This window comes from Malus domestica, chromosome 12, assembly GCF_042453785.1.
Source record: "Malus domestica chromosome 12, GDT2T_hap1".
Taxonomy (NCBI): Eukaryota; Viridiplantae; Streptophyta; class Magnoliopsida; order Rosales; family Rosaceae; genus Malus; species Malus domestica.
The window spans coordinates 2,446,069-2,468,112 of record NC_091672.1 but is presented as its reverse complement, the minus strand read 5'-3'; the positions used below and the strand labels follow the sequence as shown (position 1 = coordinate 2,468,112).

General features: G+C 35.8%; 1 protein-coding gene across 1 annotated transcript; it reads left to right on the top strand.

Annotated features, from left to right (window-relative positions):
• Nucleotides 1–2,347: 2,347 nt before the first annotated feature.
• Nucleotides 2,348–4,328, top strand: LOC103449452 (protein TERMINAL FLOWER 1-like). The gene is given in 4 exon segments (NM_001293958.1): nucleotides 2,348–2,653; nucleotides 2,808–2,869; nucleotides 3,946–3,986; nucleotides 4,085–4,328. Coding segments are annotated over 4 exon segments (519 nt in total). The 5' UTR covers nucleotides 2,348–2,455; the 3' UTR covers nucleotides 4,303–4,328.
• The last annotated feature ends 17,716 nt before the right edge of the window (nucleotides 4,329–22,044 follow it).

Below are 22,044 nucleotides of genomic sequence, written 5' to 3'. Positions count from 1 at the left end.
AAAGCACTCCATGATAGATCTATCCCCAATCAATTTGGATTTAAATAACTTTACTATTTATCTCCTAGCTAATACATGTATAATATAATACAAAATAAAGTGATGAGGCAAACTCACACACATGGCACAATCGTAGGGTGTGGACCGTGCGGTGCTGTGCTGGTTGATGCAGTAGAAAGAAAAATAAAAACAAAAGTACTTTGGCTCCTAGTTATGGAAAGAAAAACATAGGTACTGGAAAGAAAATAATTTTTCAATGTACAGGTGGGATATACAGAAAGAAAAACAAAAGTACTTTGGATAGGTATTGAAAATTCAAGTCCTCCTCTCATTGCCAATCTGGGAAGTTCTTTGAGTTCTCTATTTTGCTACTTTGAGCGATTGAGATGCCCTCTCTGCACGACTAGCAGCTTGGCAGCAGGCACTCAGAGAGCAGGTGGAGTTCCTTTATGCTCTTGGGCCTCCTCTCTGAGAGAATCTCTGGAAAAATGATAACATTCCTGTGTATATTATGCGTCCATTCAACACAGTATATTTCCATTTCAAAATTTGTATTACCCTAAATGCCAAAGATGAGAGTTTCCCTTATTAGATTGTGAATGTTCAGGAAGAATTCTAGGCATTTTGCTGTTTTTTGCTTTATGTTGTTCTATAAAAAAACAGTTATGACTATGCAAGGAGATATTTTTTAATATGCTCGAAACACAGGTACATACACTATTATAAAAATAAAGAGACACTTGAAAAAAGAAACTTATACCTACTTGTATAATAACATATGATGCACCGCTGCGTATTCCAAACACATTGAAAAATCTCTCATATGCAAGGACCTCAACCATGTCGAATTATATAATGATTTTCTGGCCTATCTGGCCTATCTAAGGAAACGCCGAATTATATAATGATTTTCTGGTCTATCTAAGGAAAAACATCCCCCTTTATTTTTGAAAAAAAAAATCAATAATTAGGTTTACAACCAATCAAGAACTAATTCCAAGGGGCCCAATTAATATGCGAGGCACACAAATATACAGGGTCGGATCACACAAAACATAATTATAATATGCATTTTATCAGAGAAAACTCATGCTTAGAATCTATGTATAATATGTGTATAACACTCATCTGGTTAATTTTTAATTAGGGTATGGTATTCACACATCTCTTTTTACCTCTCACACACCATTATCAATTCTGACCTTCCGGCTCGAATGATCATGTATTAAAGAAGATCAAATGATTGAAATTAATAAGAAGCTATGTAAAAAGTAACAATGAGTATGTGAATAATACCATCGTTTTCAAATTACATTGTGAGTAGAAACAGTATAAATCTCACATTAATATATAAGATATTGGAGAAAGTTAAGAAAAGTTCCGTTTTTGCTCACCCCTTATAACCCAAAGTAACCGTTACCGCCCTCGTGTCTCAAATTAATTCAACCCAACGACCAGAACAAAAATAAAAAAGGATTCTTTGCTTTCTTATTAAATTATTGAACTTAAGCTTAAAGATTATTCTTTGTAGAAATTTTGGTTGTTCGGTTTAATATAAAATAATAATCGAACCCAATTTGCTCTCCTTCGTTTATCCCGTAGAAATTTAATATTGATTTGGTTGTTAAGTATTTTGGTTTAGTTTTAAACTGGAACCTCGAATATAGTGATCTCCTGGATGTTTAGACTCCAAAGGGATTAAGGTTCTATGGTTTGGACGTCCCTATTTCAACCGGTCGTTCGGAAAGATGGTGATTTGCAGTGCCATCGCCGCAGCTTTGTCACGGGACACGGCCAATTGGTATAAGAAGAGGGAGAGACAGAGATGATGGGAATTGTTTAACGTCAGTTTCGAAAATAAATGTTATACTAAATGATGTGGCATATTTTAAGTCATTGGATTTTATATTGGACTAGACTAAGCGAAATACGGAAAAAAATTTGAAAAAGCTAAGCGTAGAGATTCGAAAAAAGCTAAATGTAGAGACTCGTAAAATACAATTGGATTGTAGAGTTGAGCACTTACTTTTTGAGCTCTATACTCTAAATTTTGCAACGACAAGTCTTCTCGGAAAGGGGTTTATAAACTTAATTTAATTCAGCCGTATATATAAGAATTTTTCTAGAAGCAAACCACTAAAAACTCTTGATGTGACATAGAGAAAGAAGGGTGGGAGGTTTGGGACTAGCAATGTCTTTTAAATGTTCCTGTTCTAATATTCCTTTATACTATTATTCATCTCTTCTTCTCTTAAAACTCACTCGAGATCTAAAGTAATTAGCTTGCTGTGTGCTTGAAAACACTATAAATACAACCATACAAGGATTCCACTCCCAAGCAATATAAGGAGTGCTATTAGTTCTTCCTGAATTGACTTATCCATTAATCTTCTCTTTTTACACTCTCTCTTCTCTCTCTCTCTCTCTCTCTCTCTCTCTCTCTCTCTCTCTTAAAATGAAAAGAGCCTCGGAGCCTCTGGTTGTTGGGAGAGTGATAGGAGATGTTCTTGATTCCTTCACTGCAACAACAAAAATGTCTGTCACTTACAACACCAAGCTAGTCTGCAATGGACTTGAGCTCTTTCCTTCTGTTGTCACAGCCAAACCTAGAGTTGAGATTCAAGGAGGGGATATGAGATCTTTCTTTACTTTGGTATATATAAATCGATCTGTTATTAATGAATTGATTAGTTCTTGTTCGTATTTAACCATCATTATATTACTCCCTAACCCTTACTCTCCCTTATTAGCATATTAATTTGATGTTATTGTTTTGAAGTCTTGTGATAGTTTTCTTAATCTTGCAGGTGATGACCGACCCAGATTTTCCAGGCCCTAGTGATCCTTATCTAAGGGAGCACCTGCACTGGTATACACCACCACTATGAATTTATTTATATTTTTTATGGTTACACATATGAAATTACTTAACCTAGCTTTAAAGTGGAAGGTTAACCTAGATACAAATCAATTTAATTTTTTCTATCGAAACAAATTAATTTGATTAAAAGACAAAATAAACATTATGGGCCGTAGATTTTACGGTACTTTATTGAAAAAAATAAAATATCGTACTTTTTTTTTTTTTTAACATACACATGATGTTCAAAATTACACTACAAGGTTAGGTTCAAGTGAATAAAAAAAGAAAGATGTGATTATACTATAATAAGGTTGGTAGTTACATTGTGGACGTTCTATTACATTGTTAAGATAGGTTTTTGTACTTGAATGTAATTGAATAACAAAATTAACGTTTATTATTACACTATCGACGTACTATACATGTGTTATTACTACGAACATTATGAACTTACACAACATCATAATCGTGTTACCACATGACGTCAACATACAAGATCTAAGGTAAAGTTACACTGTAATCGTTCAAATTTACCCTCCAAGGTCACATGATTGTCTTAACGTTACATTTAATTACATCAAATGACGTTGTGGACGTTAGATTACACTGTTAATGTAATATATTATAGTTGAACGTTAATGCATTACAGTTAACGTTCAAATTAAGTAACACTAGTACTTTATTTTTTTATTCAGGTATCATAGATTGACCTAAACATTACATTAATTAATTTCAGCATGCTCTATATATTCTCATAAAGTACTATCATTTCTCAAAGCCCTATAAACTAAAGTACGTAGGCATTTTCATCAAAAAGAAGAGGAAGAAAAAGTGTAGGCATTTTCAGCAAGAAGTAGAAGAAGAAAAACTGTCGACAATATTAGTGTCCTTCTGTACTTGTTAAGCATCAATCATAGTTACAAGCTGTAAAGAGCTATAAACATGCAAGGAAAAATTGTCGAGTACAAAACTAACAAAAATTACGACTGTAGTCCTTCTGTACTTGTTATACCTTTGCCGTATTTTTGTGCTCGTTTGATTTTTTTTCATACAAAACTAACAAAAATTTCTCAAATTAACAGGATTGTGACAGACATTCCAGGCACCACAGATGCCACATTTGGTAAGTCCTACATATACAAGATATGAGCATTCATGGTGTTTGTTTCCCTTTCTTTCAATAAGTTGGCTAATTTAGGGTTTAATCAATCGTATTAACAGGAAGAGAGGTGGTGAGTTATGAGATGCCGAAGCCCAACATTGGCATCCACAGGTTTGTGTTTGTTCTTTTCAAGCAGAATCAAAGACAATCAATCAACACACCTTCCTCGAGGGATCACTTCAGCACTCGAAGCTTCGCGGCTGAAAATGACCTGGGTCTTCCTGTCGCTGCCGTCTACTTCAACGCGCAGAGAGAAACTGCAGCTAGAAGACGCTAGCTAGTAGCTCTACCCAGAACTCCTCCATCCATTATCCATATATATGTTAAATAAAGGCTTCTTTAGAGATAGGCCATTGTAACTTTTGTTTCCCAATAACCTAAATTTTAACTTATTGACATGTGAGAAAATAAGTAACATGTTATTAATTATTTACAATGTATGCCACAATATCTTAATTATGTTAAATTAATTATTATTACCAAAAATAATTATGAATTTCGTCGAGTATTAATAGGCATGATTTCAGATTTTGTTTTTTTTCTCTGAAATTTTTATTTTTTATTTTTATGTTTCTATAAAAAAAAGGGAACAACTGGTGTGGCAAGCCACCCATTTCGGGGCTGTTTTCGAATCGGAAAGGCTATGAGACTTTTATCATGCCCGTGGCCACCGTCAAGCAAACTTCTATCCAACTGTTTTTTTTTCTTCAAGTCATTTAACATTTTAAATTCCAAATAATAGGTTTAATTAATATGCTCCTCATTAGACCACACAATTACTTACATGATGCATGTAATTAACAAGAATAAACTCCACAAGTTAATTATGAGAGAGAAAAGATACTCCTGCTGTGTCTGTTTCTGTAATTTTCTTGCTCTCCGATCAGATTTTGTATTGATTTTCTGAAGGTTTCAAGTTGCATCTGATCAGATTTTATGGGGTCCTTTTTATCTTCTTTATCTGGAAAGTTATAACGGGGGAGGAGGAACGACCAACCAATTAATATCCCACCACCTGTCTTTTTTCGGGTTTTGGCTTCTTCAACTGGAAAAGTACCGAGTTCAGATTTGTGTGTAGCAATTAACCTAAACAGCGCTAAATCTTTAACCCCAACTCTGTTATATCCTACATACAAAATTATAAGATCATAACTCGTCGACCTATACGTGCTCCTCCGAGGACAACATCCAAATGTTAATCGACACCGACGATTCCTACACCCAGTCCACCTGTAAAAATATCCGCCGGGCCATCACAAATGTCAGATCTGCCGATTCCGGCGATGTCCTCTTTTATGACGGATGTGGAGCCCGATTAAGGGATCGGATAGAATAAGGGAGGAGACTAATTGCCGAGTAATTAGAAGATTTTTAAGATTTTTTTGATTTTTTTCTAAGTGAAAAAATTGGGATGAATGATTGAGAAAGATGAGTTATGGGGAAACCATTTGAAGATTAAGGCCCGAATATTTAGAAGACAATCGATGGAGATAGGCAATTTATCAGATTTGAGAACAATAGTGGTGTACATAATTGCATGGTTCAGTGCTTGGACAGAAAAGCTGTGTGGAAAGTTGAAGAGAATAGGATCGTTCCATCAGAGGAATAGTGGTGAAGAAGAAGAGCAGTGCGCAGAAAGCAAGTGAGAGACACTTGGTATTATTAATTTATTGTTTTTTTTAGGAGATAAAAGAGTTGAATTAGGGGTGTTTAGTGAATGGTTAGGTGTCAAAAAATTAGACGGACTCGAAAAAGGCCACACACCAAAATGAGCACAAACAGGCCCTCTGAGCAAATCACTTTTTCTGTTTCTCACTCATATTTTGCACGTCCAAGAACAGAAATTCGTAGGATTTGACACCAGCCAATGCAGTCACACCACGTCCAGCTATCTATCATGTCTAATCTTGTCAAAGAAGAGATAGGTACGCACTTTTCAAAGGGCTAGTGGTAAATTTATGGGAGGGATAAACTACTGGAGGCAGATTGTCTCCCCCTATTATTTGAACGTCATTCTCATCTCCTTTTATTTAGGGATGTGATATCCACACAACTCTTTTTACTTCTTTCATACCTTTTTTATTTTCGGCCGTCGGATCGGATGAATTAAAGAAGATCAACGGACAGAAATTAACAAGGGGTGTGTGAGAAGTAAAAAGGGGTGTGTGGATAGCACACCCCTTTATTTACTTTTATTTGTGCAGTCACAGTTAAATTATATCAATATTATATATTTTTATTATTTTTTATCTTATTATCTTTATAAAAAAATTAATATAAAATATTCACGTGGTTTAACCGTAATAGTACAAAATAGGAAGGGACGGGAAGGGTACCCAAACATAAGGGCAAACAATCTACCTCCGAAACTATGGGTGGTGATATTTACGTAGGGATTGCTACAGTTCGATTTGGTGACAAAAATATTATGTTCATCTCTATAATCATAAAAATTAATTATGTCTATAATCAGGATTGATCTAGAGATTTTTTAGTCTGGGGCGACGTAAAAAAATGTGTCCTCACTTTATATAAGAAAATTATTTGTTTTCATACGTAAGACATCGATAAAATTATACTTAGAAAAACACTTTAAACTTAATAATTTAGAAACAAGGAAAAACTAATTTATTTTGAATCGTAAGAATGAACAAAAAAAAAAAACTCTAGGTTTACAAGTAGATAGATATGAGTTTTGTTTTCCATCTAAACTTTTAAAGTATTTTTGTATAAATCGTGAGGTGTTTTTTCTTATTTACTAACCTTGTCAATATGGGACTAAACAAATAATGATATTTTTGAGTCTTTAATTGATATGTATAAGTAATAAATTGGTACTAAATTAAACTTTTTTATGACACATTATATGATTTGCAAATTTGATCAACGCATTACTCTTTGTGGAAGATTAGACTTGAATTGGAATAAATGTTTAAAAATAACAACCAACATAGCTACTAGCTATTAATTAAAAATCAATTAATAACCAAACAGAAAATCGTAAAAATTGAAAAGAATAAACATACACTTAGCATTTCGAACTTAGGATCTCTCGTTAATTTTAAACAACAAAAACCATTGATTCTAATTAAACTTCTTGATCATTTGGCCAAATTTTATATATTTATACTCTTATGAAATAAAATTTGTAAAAATTGAAAAGGAAATTAGCAAACATGGTGTTTTGAAACCAAGACCTCCTCATTAATTTCAAACAACAAAACCACAAGTTTTAGTTAAACTTCTTTGTTATTGAACCAAATTTTATAGATTTATACTCTTATGAAAACATATATAATTATACTACCCTAAAAATTTTGGTGCTCCCAATTATTTTGGGTCTCAAACAATCACCCTGCCCGCACCGGGCCTGTGCCGGCCTTGTATATAATTGCAAATTAACCATTGGAGATTATTCATAACCATACCCATCGGATAATGAATTCCCCATCGGTTAATGTACGGTTATATCCATCTCCATTAATACCAAAAATATAGTCGTTCAATTGACTCATTATAATATAATATATATTAATTTTGTTAATAAATATCCACGTCCAATCATAAAAACATAAAAACATACCAATGTTTTTTGGAGTTGTTCATGATAAGCCAAATATGATAAATTGGTCCAATGAAAAAAAAAGAGAAAAGAATGACAAAAGCAAATACAACAACCACTAATGAAGAAACACAAAGTAAATTTTCAAATAATTCTAAAACTTGTGATGCCAAAACTAGAGCATTGAATTTAAAACGTTGATGAGGTTGTCTAATCTTTGATTCTACTATAAACACCATTAAATTCTCATTGGTTTTGATTCGAGTCGGATTCGATGACGGATACAGATCGAGAACCCCTATAACTATATCTGAATAATATTTCCAATTTTTCCCCATATCCGAAATATACCCGAATTTTCATCCCCAAATCCGTTCCATTCGGCGCGGCTATCTATGGTTATCGGGTTAATCGGTTTGAATTGACATCCCTATACACTCATTTTTATCTCCTACACACTCTTTATTAATTATGTGTTTTGCTCTTCTTCAATTCTTTCAAGTCGAAAATTAAAAGAATATGTAGGAGATAAAAAATGGTATGTAGGAGATAAAAAACATCAATTAAATTATCTTCTCTGTAGGATATTCATTTTCGGCTCTTGTTTTTATTTTGAAACGATGTTGTCATTGAAATTATCTAATTTGTATTTCACTCTTTAAAGATTAGTTCTACAAAATATCAATTAAATTAGAAATCGTTTAACTGTTCGATTAACGTTGTTTAAATGAGAGTTATGGTTCATCCATATATTGGATAATCGTTAGAAACTAAACGATTTCAAATTTTAGTATTTTATGGCAAGATGATCTTTAAAAGGTGCCTCGAAAAATAAATGGGTTGGATCATCATGCCACGTTGAAAAACAAAAAAGAGAACTGAAAAATAGAATGAGAATGTGCAAATAAGAAAGGTTCTAGCATTTTCCTTATATATATTTGGGTTAGGAACCAAGGAAACATGTTTTTGTCACATATTTTGACACTTATTTTGTAGGACCCACTTCATAATATAGATAGTTTGGATCGTTGAAAAACAAAATGATCATTGTGTTATAGTTATATGGCCAATTTAGTTCCCTTATTTTCGATTTGGCTAATTTAGTCCTCATGTTTGTCTATATTAGTCAATTAAAGACATTTTATTCAATTTCTTTTAAAAAAAATCATAAGAAAAATTATATGATATATAATTACCCTTTTTCTTTATAGAAAAATGAAAGTCAACGAGAAATAACACATATAAGAGATAAAACTTCCAAAATTTGAAAAATGATAAGGTTGTGACATAGAAAAGAGAGGGGGTAATATTAGGGAGGAGGTCGGGGAGTTGGGAGGAGATTATTTTTCTTTTAATTTTTAATTTTATTTCATTTTTTAATATTTTAAATCAAATTAATAATTTATAAAAAAATTTTTTTTACAGAAATTGGATGGAATGTCCTTAATTAGCTAACAGAGATAAACACAAGGACCAAATTGGTCAAATTGAAAATATAGGGACTAAATTAATCTAATAACTAAAACACAAGAACCATTTTAACATTTATATAAGAAGTAAAGCTTTATGTTTGTTAATTGATAACAAACAAAAAACAAATTGTCATACTAAAAGTAGGACATCGTAAAAATCCCTCTCCATAGAGCAAGATGAAAACTAAGAAAGGGGTGAGAAATTAGAGCTACATTCTAGGCAGCTGGAGTAATTTTTTTTTTTATATTTATTTTGGGATTGTTTTATTCACACCCCACATTTTGTTTACTACACCTCATATACTTAATACATTCCACATTTATTTTTTAGACTGAAATTTATCTTAATACACCCCACATATTTTCCAATATTATCCTCACACCCCACACTTTCTACATATACCTCACACTTTCCACTTAAAATCCAAATCAAATCATGTGCTCGTCTCACAAGTTCATCTTCTCCACCATTTTCAGAAACGAGTATTGTCGAATGATCATGGGTAGAAATTTCTATGAGTTGTAAAGAGAAAGTGCTTCATCTTCAAATCCATGGTTTAGGGTTTAGGGTTTATGAAGAAAAAGTTTGACCAAACTCCATTAGAATCATCTTGCTTCTTTCTTTGTGCATCTTTGAGGACTCCACTTTTTCCTCTAATTTTGACTTGAGATATGTCGAGTTAAGGGATTTTTCAAATGGTTTATCATCTATTAAGAAACTCGAATGAAGTACGAAACGAAAAATTTCTCATATTTTTTTTTTCAGTTTTTAATTATTCCATTTTGGAGTTTCTATCAATTAAGAATTTTAGGGTTTCTCTATTCAATTAACTACAAAGATTTTTGTCCTTTTTGCGGGGTTAGTTTTTGTGACGACCCGTCCCTAATTTTACTTTTTTATTAATTTTAAAAGCGTGAATTTACAAAAATGCCCTAGAGGCAAGGACTTTGACTTCCGTTTACCATCGTCTAGAGGAGTGTATGACTTATTCTTTTAGCGTATCCTCGTAGTACTCATTGGTATGAATGCATAGGCGAAAGCCATTTGCGAGTCCGGATTATAACGGTAAAGTTACAGACGTTCGAAATTGGTTATTCAAAGTTTAGTTTTAATTAAATTAAACTCCTACCTTGTGGGAAGACTGACCAATCAAGTTAAGAGGTTAAAGGACCAATCAAATTAAAGGACAAGCAACCAATCAAAATTGGAGAAAGAAGGCAGCAGCCAATCAGGAAAAAGAGGTATTTCTCCCCTCCATTCCCGTCAGCCTTTCAACCCAAAACAACCTATGCGATCACCCATTTTCCAAGGCCGATTTCGACCAACTCCGGTGGAGTTTTTTGACGCCACCACCACCATCTTGAAGCTCTCATTCCCCTATACAAAATCCACCTAAGAACCACCTTGATAAATCACAGTATGTGGTGGTTTGAGGCCACGAAAGTCGACGGCTCTCGTGGTGCTCCGACCACCCTTTTCAATTTTTCGGTGAATCGACAAAGCGATGGCCGATGACACCACTTGGGCTTTATAACCCATCATCCCAGGAGCAAATCCTGACCAACCTTGACATGTTGGATCAATGTAGACAACGAATCAACGCCAAGAAGCTTTGGCACCGGCCGGTTTCGTGGGCAAAATTGACAATCTTTCGTCCATTTTTAGACCTCGTGGCAGGTATAAAAGTTGTTCCTGTCTTTGAGATCTTCATTCCTGTAAATTTTGGTAATTTTTAAAAATAGTTAAATTTTCCAGCAAGTCGGGGCGGCTAACTGCCGTGTACGGCGGTGCGTGAGCTGGGTCACCCCCTGACCTTCCTAAGCTAAGTTTGACACCCCAATTCCATTTGTTAGTCCGATTGTTGAAATCTCACCGTTTGAACATAGTTTGGTTAAAGACCGCTACTTGAACATTATGTGAATTGACGACCTAACCATTGGATCGTCACCAAACTTTAATACACTATAGTACGTAATATTTGAGGATATTAGAAACTTACGGATTGGAACTCTGATATACGGATCTTCCCAAATTGGATTTGTAAGTTTATAAAATATAACATTGACCTCCCCTTGAATTGGCAATTGGCGGAGATCCAACCGTTGGATCGTAATGAAACTTTAGTATGATATCCTAGAAGTATAATGTGTATCTTTAGAAGTTACGAATCAGAAATCCGAGATGCAGATCTTCCGGATTTAGTTATGTAGGGTTGTGGACCCAACCGTTGATCTTTGACTGACGGTTGACTTTTGGTCAAAGGGGTCTCAAATAATTCTAGAACATCATTAGGATGTGTTTTATGTAAGTTACGTGTTTTATTGATAAGAGTTATGAGATGTGATTGAATATTTGTTTTAGGTAATGGTCATTCGTGACGTCTCAATATTCATGCTAGGGAGTTGTAGTGCAGACCTCAGGTGAGTGGTTTTCTCCTTTTTATCGTATATATATAATTGATAGTTCCACAAACGCTTTTAAAACGATTTATGCATTTTATGCCATGTCTTAGATATATATATATATATATTCTAAAATACTATGATATGGTTGGATTTTAGATTGCATCATGGCATATCTATATGCATATTACCTACATATAATTGTTGTGAATGCTTTGAAGGGCTAAGGTGAACGCGGGTCGTGCAGGTAAGTTCAGGTGAGTTTATGGTGTTATTTGGAATGAATGAGTTATGACATGACTATATTTGTGTTTTAGGCAACTCCGACACTGTCGTCTATGTGAATGCTTTGAAGGGCTAAGGTGAACGCGGGTCGCGTAGGTAAGTTCAGGTGAGTTTATGGTGTTATCTGGAATAAATGAGTTATGGCATGACTATATTTGTGTTTTGGGCAACTCCGACACTGTCGTACATGTTGCAATACTAGGCAACTCTGACATTGTAGTACATGTTGCAATAGATAACTCTGACACTATCGTACAGGTTGCCTATGAGTCGTACAAGTTGCATTAGACAACTCCGACTCATGTGTTATCATAGATTGATTTATGAGTCGTACAGATTGCATTAGACAACTCCGACTCATGTGTTATCATAGATTGATTTATGAGTCATACAGGTTGCGTTAGGCAACTCCGACTAATGTGTTATCATAAATTGATGAGCACTTGATTTTTATGCTGCTGCCGATATGTAGTAAAGGTCGTACCCAGTGCACAAGGCTCCCGCTTTACGCAGGGTCTGGGAGAGGTGAATGTCGGCTAGCCTTACCCCCGATATGTAGTGATTTGGAATATTCCTGGATTTACTATTGATTTACATTCGATTTCATACTTATACGTAGTATGATTTACTGGAAACTATACAGGTATTACAATAAGGGATTATAACGTTTAGAAGGTTTTTATTAAAGCGTTATTTTCAGGCTCACTCACTCATATTTCTTTTTTCCCTCCAAGTTCTAGCAGCTGAGTTTTTGTATCGACGAGGATTTGTGGCAAATCTTGGTATTGGAGATTACCTTCGATGGTATGATTTTCAATCCACTCTATTGTACTTTACTTATGCTCTGATGTCACGTGTGAAATGGGTTCATTCCCGCTCACAGCGCACTCTCGTATTTAGGCACTTCTAGGTTAAATTTATTCACATATTCCACATCATTACACCTTATGGCTTCGTCACCTTCCAGGTGTTCGCCAGCACAACTCGATTCGGAGTCTTAGTGGACAATCCGGGTCGGGATATGTCAGTTTTCAATAAACTTCATCGATTTCTATCAATTAGGGATTTTAGATTTCACATGTACATATATATATATATGTGTGTATATATATATATATATATATATATATCTATACTCATCTTGTTTGGTAGTTGTTAGAGTTTTGATAGGAGTCACTTTGAGAGCTTGAAGAAAAAAATATGAAAAAAATTTGGGGTGTATTTAGAAAATAATTTTATTTTTTAAATTCAAATGTGGTCTAAATAGTCATTTCATAATATGATATATAAGTTATTTAATAATAAATTTTTATGCGGAGTGTATCAAAAAATATGTAGGGTGTTAATAAAAAAATCCTTTAGTTTTCTGTTTCAAGCTAAAATTCAATAGAGGTGCCTATGCAACTTAATAAATGGCAAGATCGATTTGAACGAATCATACAATATAATTTACTGTGCATGATAGGCTCAATAATCGAATTTTATTTTATTTTAGACTTTTAATCTGAAATGCGAATTTCTAAAAAACCATCATATAAACTATTATCAAGAAACAATCGTAGCACCTAAGTTTCTCAAACAATCTAGCTGCTAGAACTCCGCGTGAAGAGGCCTAAAAAGATAAACCCTTAATCGTCTAGAAAAATTAGGGCTGAAATATTTCGCAATATATTGACTTACCGATCGAACCAAACCAGTTGACTCATATTGGTATGGTAATATTTCGGCATATCTTCAAAATCGGTTGGCATGGAACCGAACCGATCCATCAACGGCACGGCTTTAGTTTGGATTTTGTTATATCGACGATCCAAGGAATAAGCTTTGGTAAACTCTGAAAAATAGCAATATTTTACTTGGCATTTTGTGTGTAGAGGCCTTTGTTCAAGGTGAAGTGATGAGTCCATATTATACCATATATTTTACCCTAATCTTATTTATAGTTTATTAGTTATTTTGGTAGAATTACTTTGTTATATATTTTCAATGTAGGACATTCAACTTCCTTTGGTGCAAAACGTGATCAAATGGATGAATTTTGAAGTGATTCTAATTGAAAGATGTTCGTGAGTCTTTCAAGATGATTGTATCAAATTTCCAGATTTTTCTACCAAGCTGTTTGACCGTGGCAATGAAATAAAGATCCAGTGCGTAGCTTTCTCATATTAACGTTTATGGACATTTTGGGTATTTTGAAGGTCAAGATGGTATATTTTAAGAAAGATTCCTTCTGGGGATTTGTAGGCGACGTCTCAAGCTTTAAAAATAGACCTTTTGAGTCCAAATCGGAGTTGATTTGGTCGGTCAAAAGTCTGATTTTCTCAGAAGTCTGAATTTCAGTTTAAATAGGAAACTTTTTATTTCCTAGTTATCTTATTCTATTATGTTTCCTAGTTTTTAGAAGACATTTTCTATGAAGGATTTTCTTTTCTAGTAATATAAATAAGGCTTTTTAGCCATTAGGGTTAGGGGAAACGCACACACTACTCTAGAGAGTTTTTGAAGTTTATTTTCAAGGTGTTTTGTATCCTTTTTCTATTTCAATAAAATTCCTTTTGTTTTATGGTTGTTCGTAACTAATTTTCTTTTACTAGGGCGATGCCTTGAGTCTTAGCATGAATATGTAGTTTTTATTTAATTGCTTATTATATTATGCATGCATGCTTTGAATTATGACACACCCCGTCCCGAAGAAGGGCATGCTTGCCGTCACGTGGGAGTGACGTAACCATTTACACAGTTCGGAAGCTTTAAAGAATACAATTACTAAGATGAAACACCCGAGAGTGAGTCCTACTTTTGTGAATTCTGTCAGAACACCGTTGGATTCCTCGTGACCACCAAAGCTCTGCTAACTTGAACCTGGAGGGGCGCAAAACAAAATTGAGTGGGTCAGCAAAACAAAGCTTTTCGAAAACCTTTCCTTTAAAACATTTCTAACCCCTCGCTGTAAAACCTGTATACTTTCCCAGAAAATAGTATAATAACATAATACTTTTCATAAATCTCATTTCATAAATCTTTCTTTAAAACCAGAAAGTATGTCATGTTAAAACCTTTTAAAAACAGAATGAATGATGCATCAATGTAACAGGTGAAATGGTGAATTAACCGGAGACCCTGCAGTTGGTCCTGTACGGTTAATTCTATAGCTCAATATCCAACCAACCGGAGTCACCTCGGTGATCTGTACGGCACTACACTGCAGATAAGTCGGAACTACCTGAAGTAGTCTGTACGACATGAATGGTGTAATAATATGCTCTAGGGCTTCTCTCATCAATCATTTGTGTACACAATCTAAGGTCACCTATCAGTCAGAACCCTCTCATGGTCTGTACGACATGTCGGAACCCTCTATGGTTTATACAACATGCACCTACTTGGATCCAAGGTGAGCGTGTGGTGCGAGGCGAAGAATATAAGCACTAACACCATGATTGCAGGTTATGAGCTATCAACATCAACAATGCACATGAATAACATAAAACTCACCTGATACTTACCTGTGCGTCCACAACACCAATTCATATATATACATGCATCAATTATCAATTCATATAGCTCATATCATTCATATCATTCATATCATGTATGCATGGCATTTTAAAAACATACTTTCATTAAGACTCAATTTCTGGGAAAATCAGTAGTATATAGGTATAAACAGAAATACTGCCCACTCACCTAGAGTTCGCCCTACAACTCCCTAGCACAACACATCAAGGCATCATGATGATCGGCGCCTAGAACAATAATCAAATCCAATCTCAGAATCATATCGATAGAATATAACTTATATAAAACACGTCACTACGCAGTTCGATCCGAAAGATCTGCAACTCATATTTCCAATCCATAACTTCCAGAGGTCCACAATATATCTCTAGAACAACATCCTAAAATTTTCTTACCATCCAACGGTCGGATCTCCGTCAATTATCAAAACTAAGTGACGGTTAACATTCTATATTATGGACTTACAACTCCAATTCCGGAAGATCCGTAAATCGGATTCCCGATCCGTAAGTTCCTATAATCCTCAAATATTACGTATTACAACGTATCAAAGTTTGGTGACGATCCAACGGTCGGATCGTCAATTCACATTTTCACCTAACCACGAATCGTAACGAACTTAGGTTCAATTACTCAATTTACGTCCATCAATTATCAAAACTGAACCTAGAGTATTAAACACATGCTAAGAATGACATTGGCGGGCCATTGGCCACGCTCCGCCGCGGGTGGCGGTTGGCCGTCCCGGCTCGCCGGAAAATCTAACTATTTCCAAAAATTCTCAAAAAATACAGAATTGAAGATATCAATGAGTAAAGTAAACTTTATACCTGAGGCCAAGGCCAATTTGTCCCAGAAATGCTCCAATTCCACCAAAACCGTGCGGAACCCTAGAATTGGGTGAGTTCCAATTCGTCCTCAAATCAACTCCGATGCTCCAACTCATGCTTGGGCTTTGTTCTAGGCCTCAAGAGAAGTGTATGGGTGGTGGAAATTGAAAGAAATTGCTTCGGAATTGGGTGAAATTCAAACAAGACAGTCGCGGCACCCTCATTGCGTTTTCTCCATTTTTATAGCCAAATCTCTTCCAATTTAAGATGGAATGGATAGAGGAAGGCTCCTAGAGTGTTTCCCATGAAGTTTCGTGAAGCAATTCGCCGGAAAAATGGTGGGATTTCGACGGAAATGTGTAGAAAACCCGACGGGTCGCGCGCGGGTCACGGGTTCTCCCAACCCGTTTCTCTTCTATTACTCCGCTTCTCACCCTCTCTCCTTTCTCCTTTCCTCTGTTCCGATTGGCCAAGCTGGTTCCTCTCTCCACTCCCCATTCGCCCTCTCCTTCTTCTTCTCCGATTGGGCAGCCTTGCCCAATCCTGTTTCTGCCTCTGATTCTTGATTCTTCACCAGTCACACACACACACACATAAAACCTTCTTTCTTCTCATCCCAACCATCCATTTAATTTTCATTAAATCTGGGCCGTCCATTTTTGTAAAGGAGATTCCAGATTTTACACTAATTATAATTCTTAATATGCCCAAATTTCAAATGTTAATAACTTATTCGATATAACTCCAAATCACGAACCGTCTGCGCCCACGCGTCCGTAGCGACGAATATTACGAGGATGTACCAAAAAAAATCTTAGATGGCACGACACAACGATTAATCTTGAATAACGCGCGTGCCTTAAAGGGCATTTTTGTAAAATCCTTTATTAAAACTTTAAAACTCTTAAAATCAGGGACGGGCTGTCACAAATTATTAATCACTGCTTTAAATTATTAATCATTGTGCTTTAAACTGTCTCTATATCTTAATACTTAGCTACCATTAGGATGTTTAGATAAGTAATCGGATGCAATTCGGTTAGAATACCACCGGGGGATTGAGTATTACTTCTTGTGGTTGATAGTTGTAATTTCACCTAGGGTGAATACCATGTCTTAGGGGTTGCATGGTTTTTCAAAAGGTGTCACAAAGCATAATGAGTCATACATGTTTATATTTCATCTGAATATCACAGACGGATTGCATGTTTGATATACATTCTAGTTTGAATACCACGAGTAGAATATGTATTAGGAAAACCTAACCTTCAAAGTTGCATGGGTAAGTCATAAGTAATTGGTAAATCTACATAAGATTGTTAAGGAGACGGCGGAACCCTAGTGCTCAAATTTATTTTCAAAACTATTTTCTTTTGTTTTCTTTACTTTGCCAATTTATTTAATTGTTTTTAATTAAATTCGTTTTTAATATTTTAGGTCATAAAATCAACATTTTCCAAACTTTGTTTTAAATAGTTAATTAAGAATTAGTTTAAATACAAATTATTCAGTCAATCCCTGCGGAAAACGACATTACTTGAGCTGCTATACTACGATGACCTTGTACTCTTGCAAGTATTTTTAAGTGTTTTTATCCCTACTTTTACAGGTGGTAAAAATCCCTATCAAGAAATTGGCGCCGTTACTGGGGATTGTTTCAAATAATTTTGGATAATCATATTCTTAGTTAATTATTTTTGTATATATCTTTTTATGTACTTGATTTTATTTTTATTTTTGTAGGTTGTGGTTTGTTAATTTTGAGAGCAATTCAATGATGGAGCCACCACCAGGACCACCTTTATGGGTTTCTTTCGAAAAACAAGGTTTCTATGGATTTAAACCTACAGTTTGTGTCCTTTGTTGTTCAAACACCCATGAAATTTTGCAATGCCCTGATAGGAAATATTTTCCAGACTATGTGAAGGAGCATATTAATATGAGGAACGACTCACTTTGGCGTTGGAACAACACTTTTGATTACTACGCTCCAAATTTGAAAAAAAACATCTTAGTTTTAGATGGGCAGGTACTCAACAGCCTTTTGAGCAGCCTAATGTGCCACAATGTTTAGAGGAATGCGACATAATTCGACCATCCCAATTTGTGGAGAGCAATAACATGCTGGGAGATATTGAAATTAAAGATCCACTTGTCAGTGACCCATGCCCAATGGAGGAAAGAACCCCTGATGATGCTGAAATTTCTCAAGAATTCGTTCCTACTCAAGTCCATACACCACACATACCATATCAAGATGCTGAAAAGCAATCAACTAAGCTGCAAGTGTGCTTTGAAATTGACGGATTGGATGGGAACGTTCACACCAATTCAGAATATGGGAAATCACATGGCCAGCTCTTGGACACTACACTTTTGCATATAGGGCAGGCTACTGATTTAAATGTTTTTGCTGTTGGAACAGACAACACAGCTTCACAGCCCATCAGACTTAAGGAAATTCATGAGTTTTGCAAGCAGGCTACATTCTACAATGGGAAGAAGAAAAAGGTTCATAGCAGCCTAATTCTTCGTCAAGAAATTCGGCCAATGCAGAAATTATGGGTATTAAACACAAGGTTTAAGTTAGTTTAGTGTAGACGCAAGCCCTTATGGGAAGAGCCCTATTTGATTATAAAAAGTCATTCACACAGAAGGGTGGACATCAAGGCTTCAACCATTGAATTCAAATGCATAATTGATTACCATCAAGTCACTCCGTACATACAGTTGCCCTATGATGCTACTAAAAAGTGGTTGACTCTGAAAGAACAAGTGACGTGATCGCAAATCTCATTAAAATCCGTAAATTTAATTTTTTTTTGTGATAGAAGACTAATTGGTATTTTCACCCTCTTTTAGTTGACAGAGAGGATATCATTAATTAGTAGACATTTACAAGTAAAAGTCGTAAATCTTTTCTCCTTTTTCTTCGGTTGGACTTTTGGGAGACCAGCACTCATCTCCCATAAACAAAGTGATACCTTCCTTCTAGTGGCTCAGGCCCCACATCCAAATGAGCTTCAGTTTTCCTAATCGGATTGCACATTTGTTTCATTTCCTTTTGGTGAAGCCCAAAAGCCTCCAGGAATGGCAACCCTAGAAGCTGCCCCAAGGGCACGGCCTGTGGGATCATTACAACATTGCCAGTCCGCTCCGACGACGACAGTGCCTTCGAAACCATGGGGATGGCACGGGAGATGTCAGTGACCGGCAGTAGGCAATTGGCAAGCAATGCATTTCCGGTCTCTGTGAAATAGCTCTTCCAGTAGTACTGTGTTTGAGGAATGCTGTCAACCGAATCGAGATCAATCTCGAAGAGATCGTCTTCGTCTTCCATGTCCGGTCCGGCACGTTGCGCAGAAGCGGAACCTCCAACGAGAGAAGCCATGATTGTGGGTTGTTTTAAGTTTCATAGACATGCTATATATTCTACTTATATATGTGCACATTTCAGGCGTTTGGTGGTGAGGTTGGAGTTCAGGTGGGAAGTAGAACGCGCTTCAACAAATTTACAACGACAATAAAAGAATGTGGAGGTTGGCCTTCCAAAGTCAAATCCCACCTATGCGTGTGACGCATAAGGTAAGTCCTAGAGACTATCATTATATTGTTGAATAAACGAGTCCAGACTCCTGATGTATTCAGGTGGATTCTCAAAATACTGGTACAAGATATCCATATTATAGTCCCAATTGGCAAGGAAAAAGAAAATTGTACTCACTACCAACTCAAATACAAATGATCTTCCAAATTCTAACGCACAATATGACATGTACACACACATGCGACATCATACGATACAAAACTATTCCATTTTCCACAACAAAATACCAAAGTAAAGAATCCGATTTCATCACACGCAATACGGTATATAAAGTCAACATCTTTGTAAGTGGATGAGCAGTTAATAATTTAATAAAAGAAAGATGGAAGCTAATTTGAATCTAGAAAAGCAAACAATCCAGTGTCGAAAAGGAACCGTTGATTCAATATCTACCAAAACCACCAAAGTTTGAGCAATAGTCCTAACTACCTCAATTGAACACAAGATATTGCACACTAAGGACCAATGTTTTAAAAGACGCCCCTCTACCTCAACTAAACACAAGATATTGCACACTTAGGGCCTCAACTAAACATAAGATATTGCACACTTAGGACCAATGTTTTAAAAGACGCTCCTCTACCTCAACTAAACACAAGATCTTGCACACTTAGGACCAATGTTTTAAAAGATGCGCCCCGAGGCGAGTCTAGATGGCTTTGAAGGTGGGGCAGGAGTGATAACACCTCTGCCCAGTGGAAGTGGGCGAAAACTCGCCGAGGCGTGGCCTAGGCGGATGAGGCACGCCAAAAGGCGGTTGGCGGGTGTTCCCAGATCCATCCGCGACCCAAATCGAAGTCAAATGCTCTGCTTTAAGGCTCTACCATCTGGGTTTAGGGTTGCAAGGTGTGCAGCGTCTTCACAAGGAAGACGACAGCGAAGAAGAAGAGGGATTTTTTTTTAAAGACTTGTTTCAAAACGACATCGTTTCGGCCAAATCTTTATTTCTTTTTTTAAATGAGTTGGCCCAAAACGACATCGTTTTGTCAAGTCTATTTTTATTTTATTTTTAAAACCCCAAGAGTCCCATGTTTCCTCTATTTTTCTCACTTGTTTCCTCTGTTTTTCTTAGCAGTCCTTTATTAATTAAGGTCCCGTAAGGCTTTGCCTCATGCCTCACGCCTAGGCCGGGCTATCCATCGGACGCCTCACCCACTCCTCATGCTTTTAATACATTGCTTAGGACACACTACTTTTAAACCTTTAAGCTAGTTAACAACCAAAAGCAATAGCTCTCCGGAGTCTTAACAATGCGACAAAACCAATCTACGGAGTTTGGATACCAATCACCTAATAAGTGTCATAACGTCTATTGCTATCTAGCTCTAAGGGCTCGTTTAGCGCGTTATCCATTCCAATCCAGTCAAATCCTAGACACCAAACGAGGCCTGAACATTGAGCATATAAACCAGAGCCACATTTTCCATCTTTAAGGATAAATTCATCACGTTCATCCTTTAAGCTAAAATTGTAGAAGCGATGCAAATACCATAAGCAGATCCCCCTATTTCCTTCTACACAGAAGAACAGTATGTTCACTATTTTCAGTAATTTTTCTCCTCCCATCTTGCAAATTCAATGAAAGTTTCAAATTTCTTAGTTTCAGCTATAAGGTGTCTCTTCACCTACCGCACATTCCGATAAATCTATAGCGACTACAAGACATTTTAAACAGATAAAACTACGTCAAAGTTTCCAAAAACCTAACCAAAAAGAAATGCAAGAAACTAATGATCCTTCATTTTATGACTCGGTCACAGCCCCTAGCCAAAATCTACAGATTTACAGTAATTAATGGGAAGACCCACTACAACTTCCTATTTCGCAAAGTTTAAGATCATCATATAGATGAATTACCCAATCCTATGGACTACAGCTTTGTTAGCCTAAATCAGCAAAACTAAAATCATTTGAAGCTTTCACTTTTGCACCTAACCAGTTAAAATGAGCCCTAGATGACTATTTCCAAACACCAAGAACACGGTGCCTTCTTTTACCATTTGATGCAGGTGGCCTTGTGTGTCCAGTCTGCGCATAGCCAACCATCACAGTGTGAACTTGACTATCGTCTCAATCTCATGCTTCATAGTGAACCCCAGATACAAACCTTTTAAGTCCCTATTTTGTTTCAACATTTAGTCAAGCACATCTTATGCTACAAAGTGGCTTGATGACAGAGCAACCGATATATCTTAGCTTATCTACGCAGGGAGTACATGAGCAGAATGAATCACTTAATTCATGAACTTATAGGAGAATAAAATCAAAACAACAACAGCAACAATGCAATGTAATTGAGACGATACATGACGAAAAATCCATTTCTAACAAGTAACACTCA